This window comes from Nomascus leucogenys, chromosome 6 (genome assembly GCF_006542625.1).
Source record: "Nomascus leucogenys isolate Asia chromosome 6, Asia_NLE_v1, whole genome shotgun sequence".
Taxonomy (NCBI): Eukaryota; Metazoa; Chordata; class Mammalia; order Primates; family Hylobatidae; genus Nomascus; species Nomascus leucogenys.
Window position 1 is genome coordinate 96,303,431 of NC_044386.1, and position 15,391 is coordinate 96,318,821.

Genomic DNA, 15,391 nt, shown 5'->3' on the forward strand with positions numbered 1-15,391 from the left:
TTAGGTCCAGGGGTACATGTGCAGGTTTGTTATACAGGCAAATTACATTTCACAGGGGTTTGGTGCACAGATTATTTCATCACTCAGGTAATTAGCATAAGTAACTGATAGGTAGTTTTTCAATCCTCACTCTCCTCCCACCCTCTACCCTCAAGTAAGCCCTGGTGTCTTTTGCTCCCTTCTTTGTGTCCATGTATACGTACTCAATGTTTAGTTCCCACTTATAAATGAGAACGTGCAGTATTTGGTTTTCTGTTCTTGCATTAGTTCACTTAGGATAATGATCTCCAGCTCCATCCATATTGCTGCAAATAACATGATTTCATTCTTTTTATGGCTACGTAGTAGTCCATGGTGTATATATGTACCACATTTTCTTTATTCAGTCTACCATTGATGGCCATTTAGGTTGATTCCATGTTTTTGCTATTGTAAGTAGTGCTGTGATGAACATACACGTACATGTATCTTTATGGTAGAACAATTTATATTCTTTGAGTATATACTCAGTAATTAGATTGCTGGGTCAAATGGCAGTTCTGTTTTTAACTCTTTGAGTAATCACCAAAGTGCTTTCCACAATGGCCAAACTAACTTACATTCTCACCAGCAGCGTGTAAGTGTTCCTTTTTCTCTGCAACCTCTCCAGCATTTCAAAATAGGAATAAAATTCTATAATGTATAACAGAATAATTCTCCTTTCTGCAAAGTAATTTTTGGGCCAGGTCCCCTGAAGCAGTATACGTGAGCCATAACACACAGGTACCTAACTATCAACTTATCTGACATAAGTGGGACACCCTCACTGTTCCACCAGCGGTGAAGAGAGAGAATGCTACACTAACCTACAGAGCCACAGCCTTTAATTATATAAAACAATCTACCAGCAAGTTTTCTTAGAAGATCCAGCAGAAAAACCAGCTTAGAATAAGCACAAGCTGTAACGTACCAGCAGGTTTTTAGAATATCCAGCAGAAAAACCAGCTTAGAAACAGAAATAATACAAAGCAGAGAACTTTTTTTAAGTGGAATTATCCTCAGAAACACCTAAGTATATATTGTAGTCATAAAACAAGAACAAGCTGCTATTAAAAACTTAGTTTTTAATTGCCTCTATGTGGCAAAGTTTTAACAAAATAATCCTTAACAAAAAGTGTAAATGTTAATATTCTTATTTTGTCATCATTACTACAGATACTCAGAAAGTTCTAATTATCTGTGCTTACAGTTTTTCGGTTTTTGGGTTTTTGTTTTTTTTTGAGACACAGTCTCACTCTGTCCCCCAGGCTGGAGTGCAGTGGCACGATCTCAGCTTACTGCAACCTCTGCCTCCCAGGTTCAAGCCTCCCGGGTAGCTAGGATTACAGGCGCCCACTGCCATGCCCGGCTAATTGTTTTGTATTTTAGTAGAGACGAGGTTTCACCATGTTGCCCAGGCTGGTCTCGAACTCCTGAGCTCAGGCAATCCACCTGCCTCAGCCTCCCAAAGTGCTACGATTACAGACGTGAGCCACTGCACCCGGCCTGTGCTTACAGTTTTATTATGTTACAACAGTCACAAATGAAGCTTTAAAATTGTACTGGCCAATTATTTATGTTCTTGTATGAAAAATCAGGTTATGTACATATGTTTGATTATTATACTTCCTTTGTTTTTTGAATAGAAACAACTTTAATAGAAACACCTTTGAACTATTTTGTGTTCAGAATAACCCATGGAAAATGAGAGAATACAATTTCATATTAAAATATTTATAACATACAGAATTTTTTTTTACTTTTGTAATAAATCATGTTGATATGTACTTTTATCAAAGAAATGAATAGTAAGCTCCTTGTGGAAAGATTAGCTGTTAAGCAGCTGAATTTCAAAAGATAAATCCAATTTTCCCCTCTATTTGATAGTTTTTGTGATTCAAAATAACTGCTCTCTAAAAATAGCTAGGAAAACTGAGAAAGAAAAGCTACAGGGGAAGACAGGTCCAAGCAGGCATTTTAAAATACTATAGTGCCTCCATAATTAAAATAGTATGACACTCACACATGAATTAGGTAAACAGACTAGCAGAATGGAATACAATTACATATGGAAATTCACTCTACAGAAAAGGTGGAATCTCAAATAGCTAGGGCAAAGATAAACTTTATAACAAATTATGCTGAGGCAACTTGTTAGCTATAAAGAAAAAGATAAAATTAGATCCATACCACACACTATATGTAAGAATAAACTACAAATGGATCAGAGGACCAAATGTAAAAAAGATAAAGATTTAAAACATTCTTTAAAGAAAATTTTAAATAAAATAAAATGTAAAAATAAATTTAAGAGAATAAAACAGGTGAGTGAATTCTTGTTGAGCTTCAAACATCTTGTGTAAAGATGTTCTCAAAGAATGGAAACATGATTAGAACATGTCAAAAGGAACAAGAGCCAAGTTAAAGGGTCTCCCATTTGAAAAACCGAGAACAATTTAAGCATCAAAATAGAGTAACTGTACCCCATTAAATACCATAAGAAGCCATGAGTCCACACAAACTGAAAATATAAATACATACATACATACATACATACATACATACATACATACATACATAAAAATAAAGAGGAGATGGCAAAGCTCTTCCTTATATTAGAAGGCTAACAAATGCAGAAGGAATGATGGAGTTAACAAATCACCACTTTGCAACCACCAGAGGTATAACATAAGCCAAGGATTATCAATAGAAGCTAAAAGTAGTGAGTGTACTGTTTCAACAAAAACAGGATATTTACATAGTTTCAAACTATCTTACCACAAATTACTCATTAGTTACACAGGAAAAAATAAGTTACTTTACAGTAGAGAAATCTGGCAGACAACACTTAAAGCAACTGATTAAATTAACGAGACAGTTATTATGAACCTCCTCTGATAACTGAAAAGGACACATCATTTCTTTTTTTTTTTTTTTTTTAATTATACTTTAGGTTTTAGGGTACATGTGCACAATGTGCAGGTTTGTTACATAGGTATCCATGTGCCATGTTGATTTCCTGCACCCATTAACTCGTCATTTAGCATTAGGTATATCTCCTAATGCTGTCCCTCCCGCCTCCCCCAACCCCACAACAGTCCCCGGAGTGTGATGTTCCCCTTCCTGAAGGACACACCATTTCTACAGAATTCCTACTAAAAACACCTACCTGAATCTAGTCATGAAAAGATATCAGACAAACCTAACTGTGACAAATATTCTACAAGCCCTCAGAAAATTTCAAAGTGAGGTATGCCAACCTCCTGTCTTCTGTATCTCTATCCAATCTTCAACATCCCCGAAACAGTGGCTTCACACTGCCTCTAGCCATTAAAGGGAGGGGAGAGATGATTGTTTTTTCTTGTTCAAATAATGAGAACTAAAGAAATATCTTCTATTTTCTACAGTATTACATTAAATTGCACCTAACTATGGTAAATATGATTTTTAAAAAACCTTTTATTTTTATAAGAATTTAATAAAAGAAAAAACCTAAATGTATTAGTCCATTTTCATACTGCTTATAAAGAACTGTCTGAAACCGGGTAATTTATAAACGAAAGGGCTTTAATCGATGCATAGTTCAGTATGGCTGGGGAGGCCAGGAAACTTGCAATCATGGTGGAAGGAGAAGGGCAAGCAAGGCGCCTTCTTTACAAGGCAGCAGGAAGGAGAAGTACTGAGTGTAGGGGAAAGAGCCCCTTATAAAACCATCACATTTCATGAGAACTCACTCACTGTCACGATAACAGCATGGGGGAACCACCCCCATGATCCAATTACCTCCACATGGTCTCTCCCTTGACACGTGGGGATTATGGGGATTATAATTCAAGGTGAGATTTGGGTGGGGAGACAAAACCTAATCATATCACTAAATCTCTTATCACTTTAAAAAGCCCTAATCTGCTGGTCATAATAACACAATAAACCCAATTTCAAATTTCACTATTATCTGAAAAAGCAAAACTAACAATAAGGCTTTTATAAAACCATGTGTGTATAAAAGCAACAAAAAATTATTTCTTATTTAACATACCAATCAGCCCAAGAGGTCTAATTGCAAACAGTTTTCAGTCTATCTCTTTAGGACTAAATACATCCTTCTTATTTACAACAAAAATGAAACTAATTTTTTAAATACATACCATCATCATCTTTGCTTTCTAGTGGAACACTCCAAGCTATTAGGTTTCTTGCTGTACGACCCTCCTCTGCAACTATTCTCCTTACTTTGTCATGACTATTGGAGCGCTGGAATGAAGCCTATGTATGGAAAAGATGGTACTTATTAGATTATTAGATATTAGATTAGTCAAAATATATATTTAACAAAGTCATTATTTCTCACATTTTTCTCAGAAAGAAAACACTTAAAACTAATTTGGGATGTGGCAGGTGGTTAAATAGAGAAAAGAAAGTCACAAGTCTTTTTTAGATCTAAAAACACTGAATTTTGTAACTTTTAAAAAATAAACAAATTATTTAAATAATAAATATAATCTAAGGTTTGAAAAAGTGGCCTAAAGAGCACAAACACTGCTGTGGACTAATATCTGCACCATCCCTCACATATCAACAAGTCCAAGTGTGAAAGAGACCAGTTTTTACAAACATCCTATATATTTCCCCTAAAAGACCTCTTCAGCATAAAATATTTTGGAAAACTCTTTTTTTAATTCTCTAGAGATTGTGCTAAAGTAAGTAAACATTCCATTTTTAGCTACATAATTTTATCTCCAAGTTATTAGGATTCAAATAATAATTGCTGTTAACAGGTAAATTTAAATTGCAATTTTTAAAACTCAAACTATTGCACAGAACATGTGTAATTTCTTACTTGCTCTATCCCGCCTGGCCTAAGAACAAAGGCCTACAGGTTCAGCCTCACCAACACCCTGTGCCAGCTGGGAGCCAGGTCCAGTAAAATAAAGGAAATTGCTTCCCCACTAATGAATGTCATATCAAAATAGTCTGTTTTTATAAGCCAAGTATCTATGAGAAGAAAGAGATCATAAAGCACCCATATGAACAAGAGGATACAGCCTCCTTATCTAATCCTTAAATCTGTGTGGGAAACCTGCCTCTTTGTGAAACAAGTTCACCACTGGGCCAGCCCAAAATCCCAGTCCAATTAATAGGTGCCTCCATGCCCTCCTATAGTTCTTGCGAGTCTGGACTTTTAGCATCCCTGGAATCCTAAAGCATAGTACATTTAACGAGGCAATTACTATGCGCAAAAGCATCAAGTAAGAGACTGAAGAGAATATAAAGAAAATATAAAGTATTGTGCTTGTCCTCAAAGAGCTAACAATCCAAGTAAATGAACCAAACATGTAAGAGAAAAAATAATACATGAATTAACAAGTATGGTAGACAGTCTCCAAAGATGCCTCCCTTGGCCCCAGTAAACCACACCTGCTGGTGTTCATGCCCTCATGTAATCCACTCCCCTTGAATATACCTCTGTGACTTGCTTTCTGACCAATAAAATGAGGCAGAAAGGACACTGCATAACTTCTGAGACTAGGTCATCAGAAGCTTTGCAGCCTCCACCTGAGTCTCTTAGAATGCTCCCTCTTAGGGTAGTCACTCTTAAAATCCAGCTGTCATGCCATGAGAAGCCCAAGCCACAAGTAGAGAGACCACACATGGGCAGCACTCTGGTTGACAGGCCCTAGCTGAACCCCCAGAGGACAGCATCCTCTGCCCACTGTGTGAGTGAGCCATTTTGGACATTCCAGCCCAGCTGAGCCCCTAGAAAACTGCTGCCATGCCAGTACCCAAGCCAACATCACATCACAAAAATCACCCAGTCAACTCACAGAATGAGATAATAGGAACTAGATGAATGCACCCTAACACACAGTATACACACCTGGATCTATTTGTATACAGATATTAAAAACTGTGAGTTTATAATGATTGATTTCAATCCTATGCCACAGGGCTCATTTTAGCCTTTTGCTTTGCTTGTCTGAAACTTCTTTCTCCAACATAAGATCCCCAGCTTTCGTTATCTACAATCTATTTACTTATCTGTTCAATTCTAATATATACATAAAGTAGTTTCAAAATTGCTAACCCATACTCCTACGAGAAACACATTTACTAACGACATTACAGCATTTATGTATGGTTCTTATCTTTAACCTTACAATATCCAAAGTACTGTTTGCCAAAATCATGTAATTAGTTCTCATCTTCACCTGGGAGTATGTTACTATTTGCCTTCCAGTTTGGATTCTCCCCACCTACTGGTTAATTTTTATTCTTTTGGGGAATATGTGAAGAAAAAGCAATACATTATTTTCAAATGAAGGAAATTAATGAGTAGCATCACTTCAGGGAAAGAAAAAAAAAAGTCACTATAGTACACTCTAGAGCAAGGGTCAGTAAAGATTTTCTACAAAGGGCCAGATAATAAATATTTTTTTTTATTTTAGGCTTTGCAGGCCATAAGACCTCTGTAACAACTACTCAATTTTGCCATTTTATGTCAAGCAGCCATAGTCAATATGTAAACAAATAATGTGGCTGTATGGTAAGAAGCCAATTGTGAGATAAACAGATACATATTACTTGTCATTTTGAAATAAATTCAAATTACTAAAAAGTTATAAATTCACACAAAGAATATCAAACATACCCTTACACATTTTTTCCTGAAGCATTTGAGAACACTCTGCAGTTATACTCCTTGGCAGTAAATACTTCACTATGTATTTTATATATGTAAGGATACTCTCCTATAGCACTATACTATAACAAAATCGGCCAGGCGCGGTGGCTTACGCCTGTAATCCCAGCACTTTGGGAGGCCGAGGCGGGTGGATCACGAGGTCAGGAGATCTAGACCATCCTGGCTAACACGGTGAAACCTCGTCTCTGCTAAAAATACAAAAAATCAGCTGGGCGCAGTGGCGGGCGCCTGTAGTCCCAGCTACTCAGGAGGCTGAGGCAGGAGAATGGCGTGAACCCGGGAGGCGGAGCTTGCAGTGAGCCGAGATAGTGCCACTGCAGTCCAGCCTGGGCGAAAGAGTGAGACTCCATCTCAAAAAAACAAAAAAATCAGGAAATTATCACTGATACAGAATTATTATTTAAATTACAGCATTTACATTTTACCAAGTGTCCCATTAATCTCTGACAGTATAAAATAAAGTTGAGAAAAAGATATAAGCCCAATTCTCCCAGAAGCTCTGCAAACCCCAAAGAGGATAAATACAAAGAAAACCACACTTAAGCATATCACAGAAAAACTGATGATAAACTGAAACAAAGAGAAAAATCTTGAGTACAGAGGAGAGGGAAAAATCAACTCATTACCTTTAAAGCAACAGCCGTAAGACTGACAGCCTTGCATTGTCCAGGAAGCGATAAAAGTAATAATTTATAATAAACTCTAATAAATTGGTAACTTATTGCCTATTTAGTGGTATAGTAGGGTCAAAATCCTGACTGAAAACGGTTCAAAACAGAATGATGAGAAAAATGGAGATACTGAGTATTAAGATACTTTGAGTTTCGTCACAAAGGAGAACAAAGAAATAAATGGACAGAATGGATTTTTAAGATGAGTGATAGTATATCATACTTTCATACTGATGGGAATGATCCAGTACAGAGACAAATTGTGTTATGGTAAGAAAGAGGGAATGACAATAGGTGCTATATCTGTGAGTGACAGGAATCAGGTTTCGGTACAAAAATGAATGAACTAACCAACTAATATCCAACTACCAGAAAAACAAAGACTACGTTCTTCTACTCTAATTCTCTGTGATGAGAGTCTAACCCAAATTTTCCTCTCCAGAACTTGTCACTTTTTACGTCTTTAACATAAACATCTGTACCCACATTCCTTCATTCCTCTGACCTTACCCTGAATATCCATGTGTCATCTACTTACCTGACTCATTAAGCTTTCACTGAAACTCATTTGTCTGTGATCACTGTCCAAACCCCATTCAGTGTCCTCTAGATTTGCAAAAGTCACTTCTCTACTCATTCCCATACTTTCCAATCAATGTAACACCAGAAAACTTCCTCCTTTAGCTTAAGCACATCTCCCATTAAGTACTGGTCAGTTCTATCTAACTTATACTGGCATCTATCATTTAGCATTGTTCTAACCAAGGGTATCACTATGGCTTCCAGGCCAAATGAACAAGTATAAATAGATGGCCTACTTTTCAGCTCTACTTCAGATACTTCCCTTACACAATCACAGAACATCCTGTGAGAGAGAGAGAGAGAGACTGAGTGTGTGTGTGTGTGTATGTGCATGCGTGTGTATCAGGTCATAAAATTCACTATGCCATACATTACATTCTAAGTCAAGAGTCTTCACAAAATAATGAGTTTCCAAAAACTAAAATGGATAATCACAAAAATAGCAATGTTGTAACACTAGACCAGAAAACTTCAAATCTAATATTCTTTACCTCCATAAACATTCCAGCTCCACTAGAAATTTTACCAAGTTGGCTCTTTTTTATTTAGTATATATACACAGACACACATTCAAAGAAAAACCGCTAGCTCAAGACTTTGATTTTATTCTTAATTCCAATACTTAATAAGCAAAAACATCATAACTACTCATCTTACTACAAGATCTGATTGAAAATCATTTTTCATTTTAAAGCACAGATGCTTTTTGTAATACATGCTGAATGGACTCCTTTCAGTAAAAACCCATAAATTCTAATGATTTTTAGTAATCCAATTCTTATAAAAATGTCAGTAGTAATGTAAATAAAATAGTTTTAAGCATTTTAATATCAGTATCAGGGTCTGAAATGCAATAAATGGTTCTGAGATACTTCATAAAATAGATGTCTATTTCAAACAGTATTTTTTTTTTAACCTAGGTTCTTTTCTCACAGGAGTCTTCAACAAAATATGTGTACTTTCATCTAAAGTCACAGTGTGCCACCTAGTGCTGTATGGAGATTTTACAGAGGCCTGTTCAAATAATGTTTCAACTAAAAGTATAAAGATCAGTCTTCAGTGAAAGTTTTTATGTTCAAATCTTACAGTACATAATCTAAGAAAGTGTTTACAATAGTCACCAAAGAGGCTAGGTACTTCTGAGACTTGCTCCCAAAGAAACTTCTTTCTCTTAGGTTTAAAATACCTAAATAATTTCAATTTTAACAACTTTCCCCATAATCTTGAAAAGGTTACAAGTACTGTTTACTAAATGTCTATGTATCTGTCTCCATTAAACTTTCTACTTTATACAAGTTCTTCCAAATCCATTCATACCACTATCTGCCCATAAAATGAAATTCTTGTATCTTTTTTCCAATGTTTTTCAGCTTTCTGAATAATTCAGAAAAGAACCTTTCTCTTAAATTCCCACTACTAACACCCTTAATACTTTGGGTAGTATGAAGACAAGATTACTTGTCACGCAGCTTACCTGAGAAACCATGTAACTAGTACAATTTCCCTGATATTACAGAATGATAAGCTGGAATCCTGTTCAGTAAATTATGATAACTTTATCCATTTTTACCAATATTTCACACCATCTAAGGGTAAAACCATAGATGAACTAAGGATGGCTAAACTATTATAAGGGGGAAACAACTTCTCTTGTATGAGCTACTCTGTTCTGGAGTCTCTGTTATAGCTCACTAGCCTATACACTAAATAATATATCAAGTCTTACGAAGTCTATCTCCTGAACACAACTGGAGAATGTAAATCCACTACCATCACCCTAGTCCAAGCCATCATCATCTCAAGCCTAAATTACTAATACTGTATCAGCCTCCATGACAGAGACTACAAATATGCATCAAAACCACTTGCTTTCTTTCCTGTCACAAAGCTAGACAACACCTTCCAGTCTTTCTTGCAGACAGATGGCCATGTGACTAAGTTCCGCACGCTAGAATATAGGGGAAAATGCTACCAAGGATGTGGAAAAAACTGAAATTAAGAACTCAATGAATGGGTTTAACAAGAAATTAGTGAATTAGTTAAACTAAAATATCCAGAATGAAAACAGAAAAAAAAATAGAAAAGAGCAAAAGAGACATAAGAAATTTTTAAAAAGGTCAAACAGAAGCAAAAACTGAAATCTGAGGAAAAGAGAAACAAAAATGGGATTAGAGCACATAAAGGCTGAGAACTTTCCAAAACTAACAAAAAAGATCATACCACGAATCAACAGGCACTATGAATAAAACTGTGAATTTTTTTAATAAAAAGGTAAAATAAAAAGACAAACGATAGACATATTAGGGTTAAAAAGTACTGACAACCAAAAAAAAAAAAAAAAAAAAACCTTAAAAGTGGTTACAAGTAACCTCAAATTAATAAGAATAAAACTGACAAGTGACATTCTATAAGAAATAATAAATGCAAGTCAATAAAATACCTTCAAAGTAAAAAAGTAAATAACTGCCATGCAGAAATATGTGAAAATATCTATTTAAAAACTAACAAAAGGGCTGGGCGCCATGCCTCATGCCTGTAATCCCAGCACTTTGGGAGGCCAAGGCGGGTGGATCATGAGGTCAGGAGATCGAGACCATCCTGGCTAACACGGTGAAACCCTGCCTCTACTGAAAATACAAAAAATTAACTGGGCGTGGTGGTGGAAGCCTGTAGTCCCAGCTACTCGGGGGACTGAGGCAGGAAAATTGGTTGAACCCAGGAGGCAGAGGTTGCAGTGAGCTGAGATCGCACCACTGCACTCCAGCTTGGGTGACCGAACGAGACTCCATCTCAAAAAAAAAAAAAAAAAACTAATAAAAAATGAAGATAACCAAAAAATAAATAAATAAATAACATAGTCACCTGGGGAATAAGGGCAAGATGGGATAGGGATGGGGATTGGTGACTAATTACCAAATCCAAGGAGCTGCGGCTGGCCTTATCTGTTACAATTTGCATTTTTTTTTGTTTTGTTTTTTTGAGATGGAGTCTCACTCTGCCACCCAAGATGGAGTGCAGTGGTGTGATCTCAGTTCAGTGAAGCCTCTGCCTCCTGGGTTCAAGCAATTCTCCAGGTTCAAGCAATTCTCCTGCTTCAGCCTCCCAAGTAGCTGGGACTACAGGCACACGCCACCATGCCCGGCTAATTTTTCTATTTTTAGTAGAGACGGGGTTTCACCATGTTGGCCAGGCTGGTCTCAAACTCCTGACCTCAAGTGATCCACCCACCTCAGCTTCCCAAAGTGCTAGGATTACAGGTGTAAGCCACCAAGCCCGGCACAATTTGCATTTTTATGAGCAAAATATTGCACGGATTTCTTGATTTCTTAAAAGCTATAAGATATACCTTTTCATTAAAAATAAATATTTTGAATATTATAAATAAAAGAGGAGAAACAAAAAATAAAATTCACGTGGATATTCTAGAAGAGAAATAAAATATTACTGAGGTTATGAGCTCAATAAATCGCTTTAACCACAAACTAGATACAGCAGAAGAAAGGTCAGTGAACTGGAAAATATGACAGTAGGAAATATCTACATCAAAGCACAGAGGAAAAAAAGAACATAGAAGAGAAAATAAACTTATAAGACATAGTGAAAAAGTCTCACATGGTACAACTGGAGAAGACCCTGAAGGAAAGAACAGAGAAACTGGAGCAGAAAAAAATTTCAAAGGGAATGGCTTTAAAACTGACAAAAGATACCAGCCAAATTCTCCCAGAAGCTCTACAAACCCCCAAGCAGGATAAATACAAAGAAAACCAAACATAAGTATATCACAGAAAAACTGATGAAAACCTGAAACAAAGAAAATCTTAAGAGTGTACAGAGAAGATAAGAGCTCATTACCTTCAAAGGGGTGACAAAAAAAAGCTCAGCTGATTTTCCAACAAACGGACATGATAAATGTCAGTAAACAGTGGAGCACCCTTAAAGTACTGAAAGAAAATTACTGTTTTCTAGTATAAAAAAAATTCTAACCTAGTATAATAATATAGTATAATAATCTGCTATTATACTACATTATGTACTATATATACTATACTATTATACTATATTAATACAGTATAATCATCTAGGTTTGCATGCAAACGAAGAACACCAAAAAACAGTAAAAATATGAAAAGAGTACGAATACAAACTATATGAAAGTACTATAATCTTATGAAATTTTAAAGATATGAAAAACAAAGTGTATGACAATTTCACAAAAGGTGGAAGGGGAGTAAACAAAGTGTGATAAGGCCTTTACATTCTCCAGGAAGCGATAAAAGCAACAATTTATAATAGACTCTAATAAATCATTAAGAAATGTTGGGCCAGGCATGGTAGTTCACACCTGTAATCCCAACACTCTGGGAGACTAAGGTGGGAGAATCACTTAAGGTCTAGAGTTTAAGACCAGCCTGGGCAATAGAGTAGAACCTTGTCTCTACAAAAAAAAAAAAAAAAAATTAAGCCAGGCATAGTGGCACCTGTAGTCCCAGCTACTCAAGAGGCTGAGGTGGGAGGATCACCTGAAACTAGGAGTTCAAAGCTGTAGTGAGCTATGATGGCACCACTACACTCCAGCCTGGCCAACAGAGCCAGACTCCATCTCACGATAAAGAAAAAGGAAGGAAGGAAGAAGGAAGGAAGGAAGGAAGGAAGGAAGGAAGGAAGGGAGGAGGAGGAAGGAGGGAGGGAGGGAGGCAGGCAGGCAGGCAGGCAGGCAGGCAGGCATCTCTAGGGTGCCCACTAAAAAATAATAAAATAATATATAAATAACTGGCTTACAGGAAGAAATGGAAAGATATACTGCTAGAGCATATATAGTGATACTTTTAGTAAAAAGTTTATCAACCAGAAAAACATATCAATGTCAAATGTGCACATATCTAACATATCTAATAATGTACAAGCAAAATTGAAATAAGAGAAAAATGCAATTATTTTGGAAGATTTTAACACAACACACTCTTTTAGAAGCTGGCAGAACAAGTAGACAAAAATATTAAGTAACAATACAGAAGATTTGAACAACATAATTAACAAGGTTGATATATTTGACATATCCAGAACCCAGCACTCAACAATGGCAAAAACACATTTTTTCCAGGTGCATGTTTTCCAAACTGTCAATATCCTTAGTGATAACTCAGGTCTCACTAAATTTCAAAGTATAGAAAGTAAAAAGGGATATAACCTGAATAATCCCCATGTGTTTGGAAGTTAAGCAATACATTTCTTTTCTTCTTTTTTTTTTTTTTTTTTTTTTTGAGATGGAATCTCGTTCTGTTGCCCAGGCTGGACTGCAGTGGCGCCATCCTGACTCACTGCAGCCTCTGCTTCCAGGTTCCAGTGATTCTCCTGCTTCAGCCTCCCAAGTAGCTGGGATTACAGGCACCCGCCACCAGGCATGGCTAATTTAGTGTATTTTTAGTAGAGATGGGGTTTCACCATGTTGGCCAGGCTGGTCTTGAACTCCTAGCCTCAAGTGATCCATCCGCCTCGTCCTCTCAAAGTGCTGAGATTACAGGCATGAGCCACCACACCCTGCTAACCAATACATTTCTAAATAACTCGGGGATCAAGGAAAAAATCACAATGGAAATTGTATTTTTAGTTAAATCATAATAAAATGATGGCAGGTTAATACTTACAAGATGCAGCTTAAAAGAAACTGCATAGCTTTAAAGGATATGTAAGAAAGAAAACAGGCTAAAAATAAATTATCTAAGTCTATTTCAAGAAGTTAGTAAAACAGCACCATATTAAATCCCAAGAAAGGAAGTAATAAACAGCAAAAAATCAATATAATACAAGACCAACATGTGATACAGAAAAATAAAAAAAAACCAAAAGTGAGTTATTTAAAAACACTAATGAAATGTATATATTCCTTGGCAAGAGTGATCAAGTAAAAACAAAAGGAGGCAAAAATAGTATTAGGGATTAAAAAGAAATATCACTACAGATCCTAGAAACCTCCAGACATCAAAAAGATAACAAAAGGATATTATAAATAAAATTGTATCCGGTCAGTCACCGTGGCTCACACCTGTAATCCCAGCACTTTAGGAGGCCATGGCAGGAGGACTGCTTGAGACCAAGAGTTCAAGACCAGGCTGGACAACATAGCAAGACCTCTCCCTACTAAAAATAAAAAATAAAAAACAAATAGCCAGGCATGGTGGCACCACCTGTAGTCCCAGCTACTCAGGAGGCTAAGGCAGGAGGATCACTGGAGCCCAGGAGTTCAAGGTTTCAGTGAGCTATGATCATCATGCCACTACACTCCAGCCTGGGTGTGACAGAGTGAGACTCTGCCTCTCAAAAAAATAATAATAATAATTAACATTGTAGCAATGAATTTGTAAATCTCTATGAAACAGACCACCCTGGCCAATATGGCAAAACCCCATCTCTGCTAAAAATACAAACTTAGCAGGCGTGGTGGTATGCGCCTGTGATTCCAGCTACTCAGGAGGCTGAGGCATGAGAATCGCTTGAACCTGGGAGGCGAGGGTTGCAGTGAGCTGAGACTGTGTCCGGAATTGGTGGGTTCTTGGTCTCACTGACTTCAAGAATGAAGCCGCGGACCACTGCCGTGAGTGTTACAGTTCTTAAAGGCGGCGTGTCCGGAGTTTGTTCCTTCTGATGTTCGGATGTGTTCGGAGTTTCTTCCTTCTGGTGGGTTTGTGGTCTCGCTGGCTCAGGAGTGAAGCTGCAGACCTTTGCAGTGAGTATTACAGCTCATAAAGGCAGTGTGGACCCAAAGAGTCAGCAGCAGCAAGATTTATTGCAAAGAGCAAAAGAGCAGGGCACGGGGCTGGTTGGGGAGGCTCCGGCCACACAAGAGCCCACGGTGGGGGACTGGGGGCAGGCTCAGGCATGGCGGGCTGCAGGTCCCGAGCCCTGCCCCGCGGGAGGCAGCTAAGGCCCAGCGAGAAATCGAGCGCAGCGCCAGTGAGCCGGCACTGCTCGGGGACCCGGCGCACCCTCCGCAGCTGCTGGCCCAGGTGCTAAGCCCCTCACTGCCTGGGGCCACCCCGAGTACGGGGCCCGCCAAGCCCACATCCATCAGGAACTCTAGCTGGCCCGCAAGCGCCGCGCACAGCCCCAGTTCCTGCCCGCGCCTCTCCCTCCACACCTCCCGGCAAGCTGAGGGCAAGCTGAGGGAGCGGGCTCTGGCCTCAACCAGCCCAGAGAGGGGCCCCCACAGCGCAGTGGTGGGCTGAAGGGCTCCCCGAGCATGGCCAGAGCAGACGCCGAGGCCAAGAAGGGGCCAAGAGTGAGCGAGGGCTTCAAGGGCTGCCAGCACGCTGTCACCTCTCAAGATCGTGCTACTGCACTCCAGCCTGGGCAACAGAGTAAGGCTCTGCCTCGAAACAAAAGCAAAAAAAAAAAAAAAAAAAAAAATACACACACGTTT

General features: G+C 38.0%; 1 protein-coding gene across 7 annotated transcripts in view; it reads right to left on the reverse strand.

Annotated features, from left to right (window-relative positions):
• Positions 1 to 15,391, reverse strand: part of SCAPER (S-phase cyclin A associated protein in the ER) — a 562,100-nt gene that overhangs the window by 518,960 nt on the left and 27,749 nt on the right. For all 7 annotated transcript variants that reach the window (XM_030814840.1, XM_030814838.1, XM_030814836.1 and 4 more), the window contains exon 3: positions 4,167 to 4,284. In XM_030814840.1, coding sequence (XP_030670700.1) covers positions 4,167 to 4,284 — 118 coding nt within the window. The remainder of the gene's footprint in view (positions 1 to 4,166; positions 4,285 to 15,391) is intronic.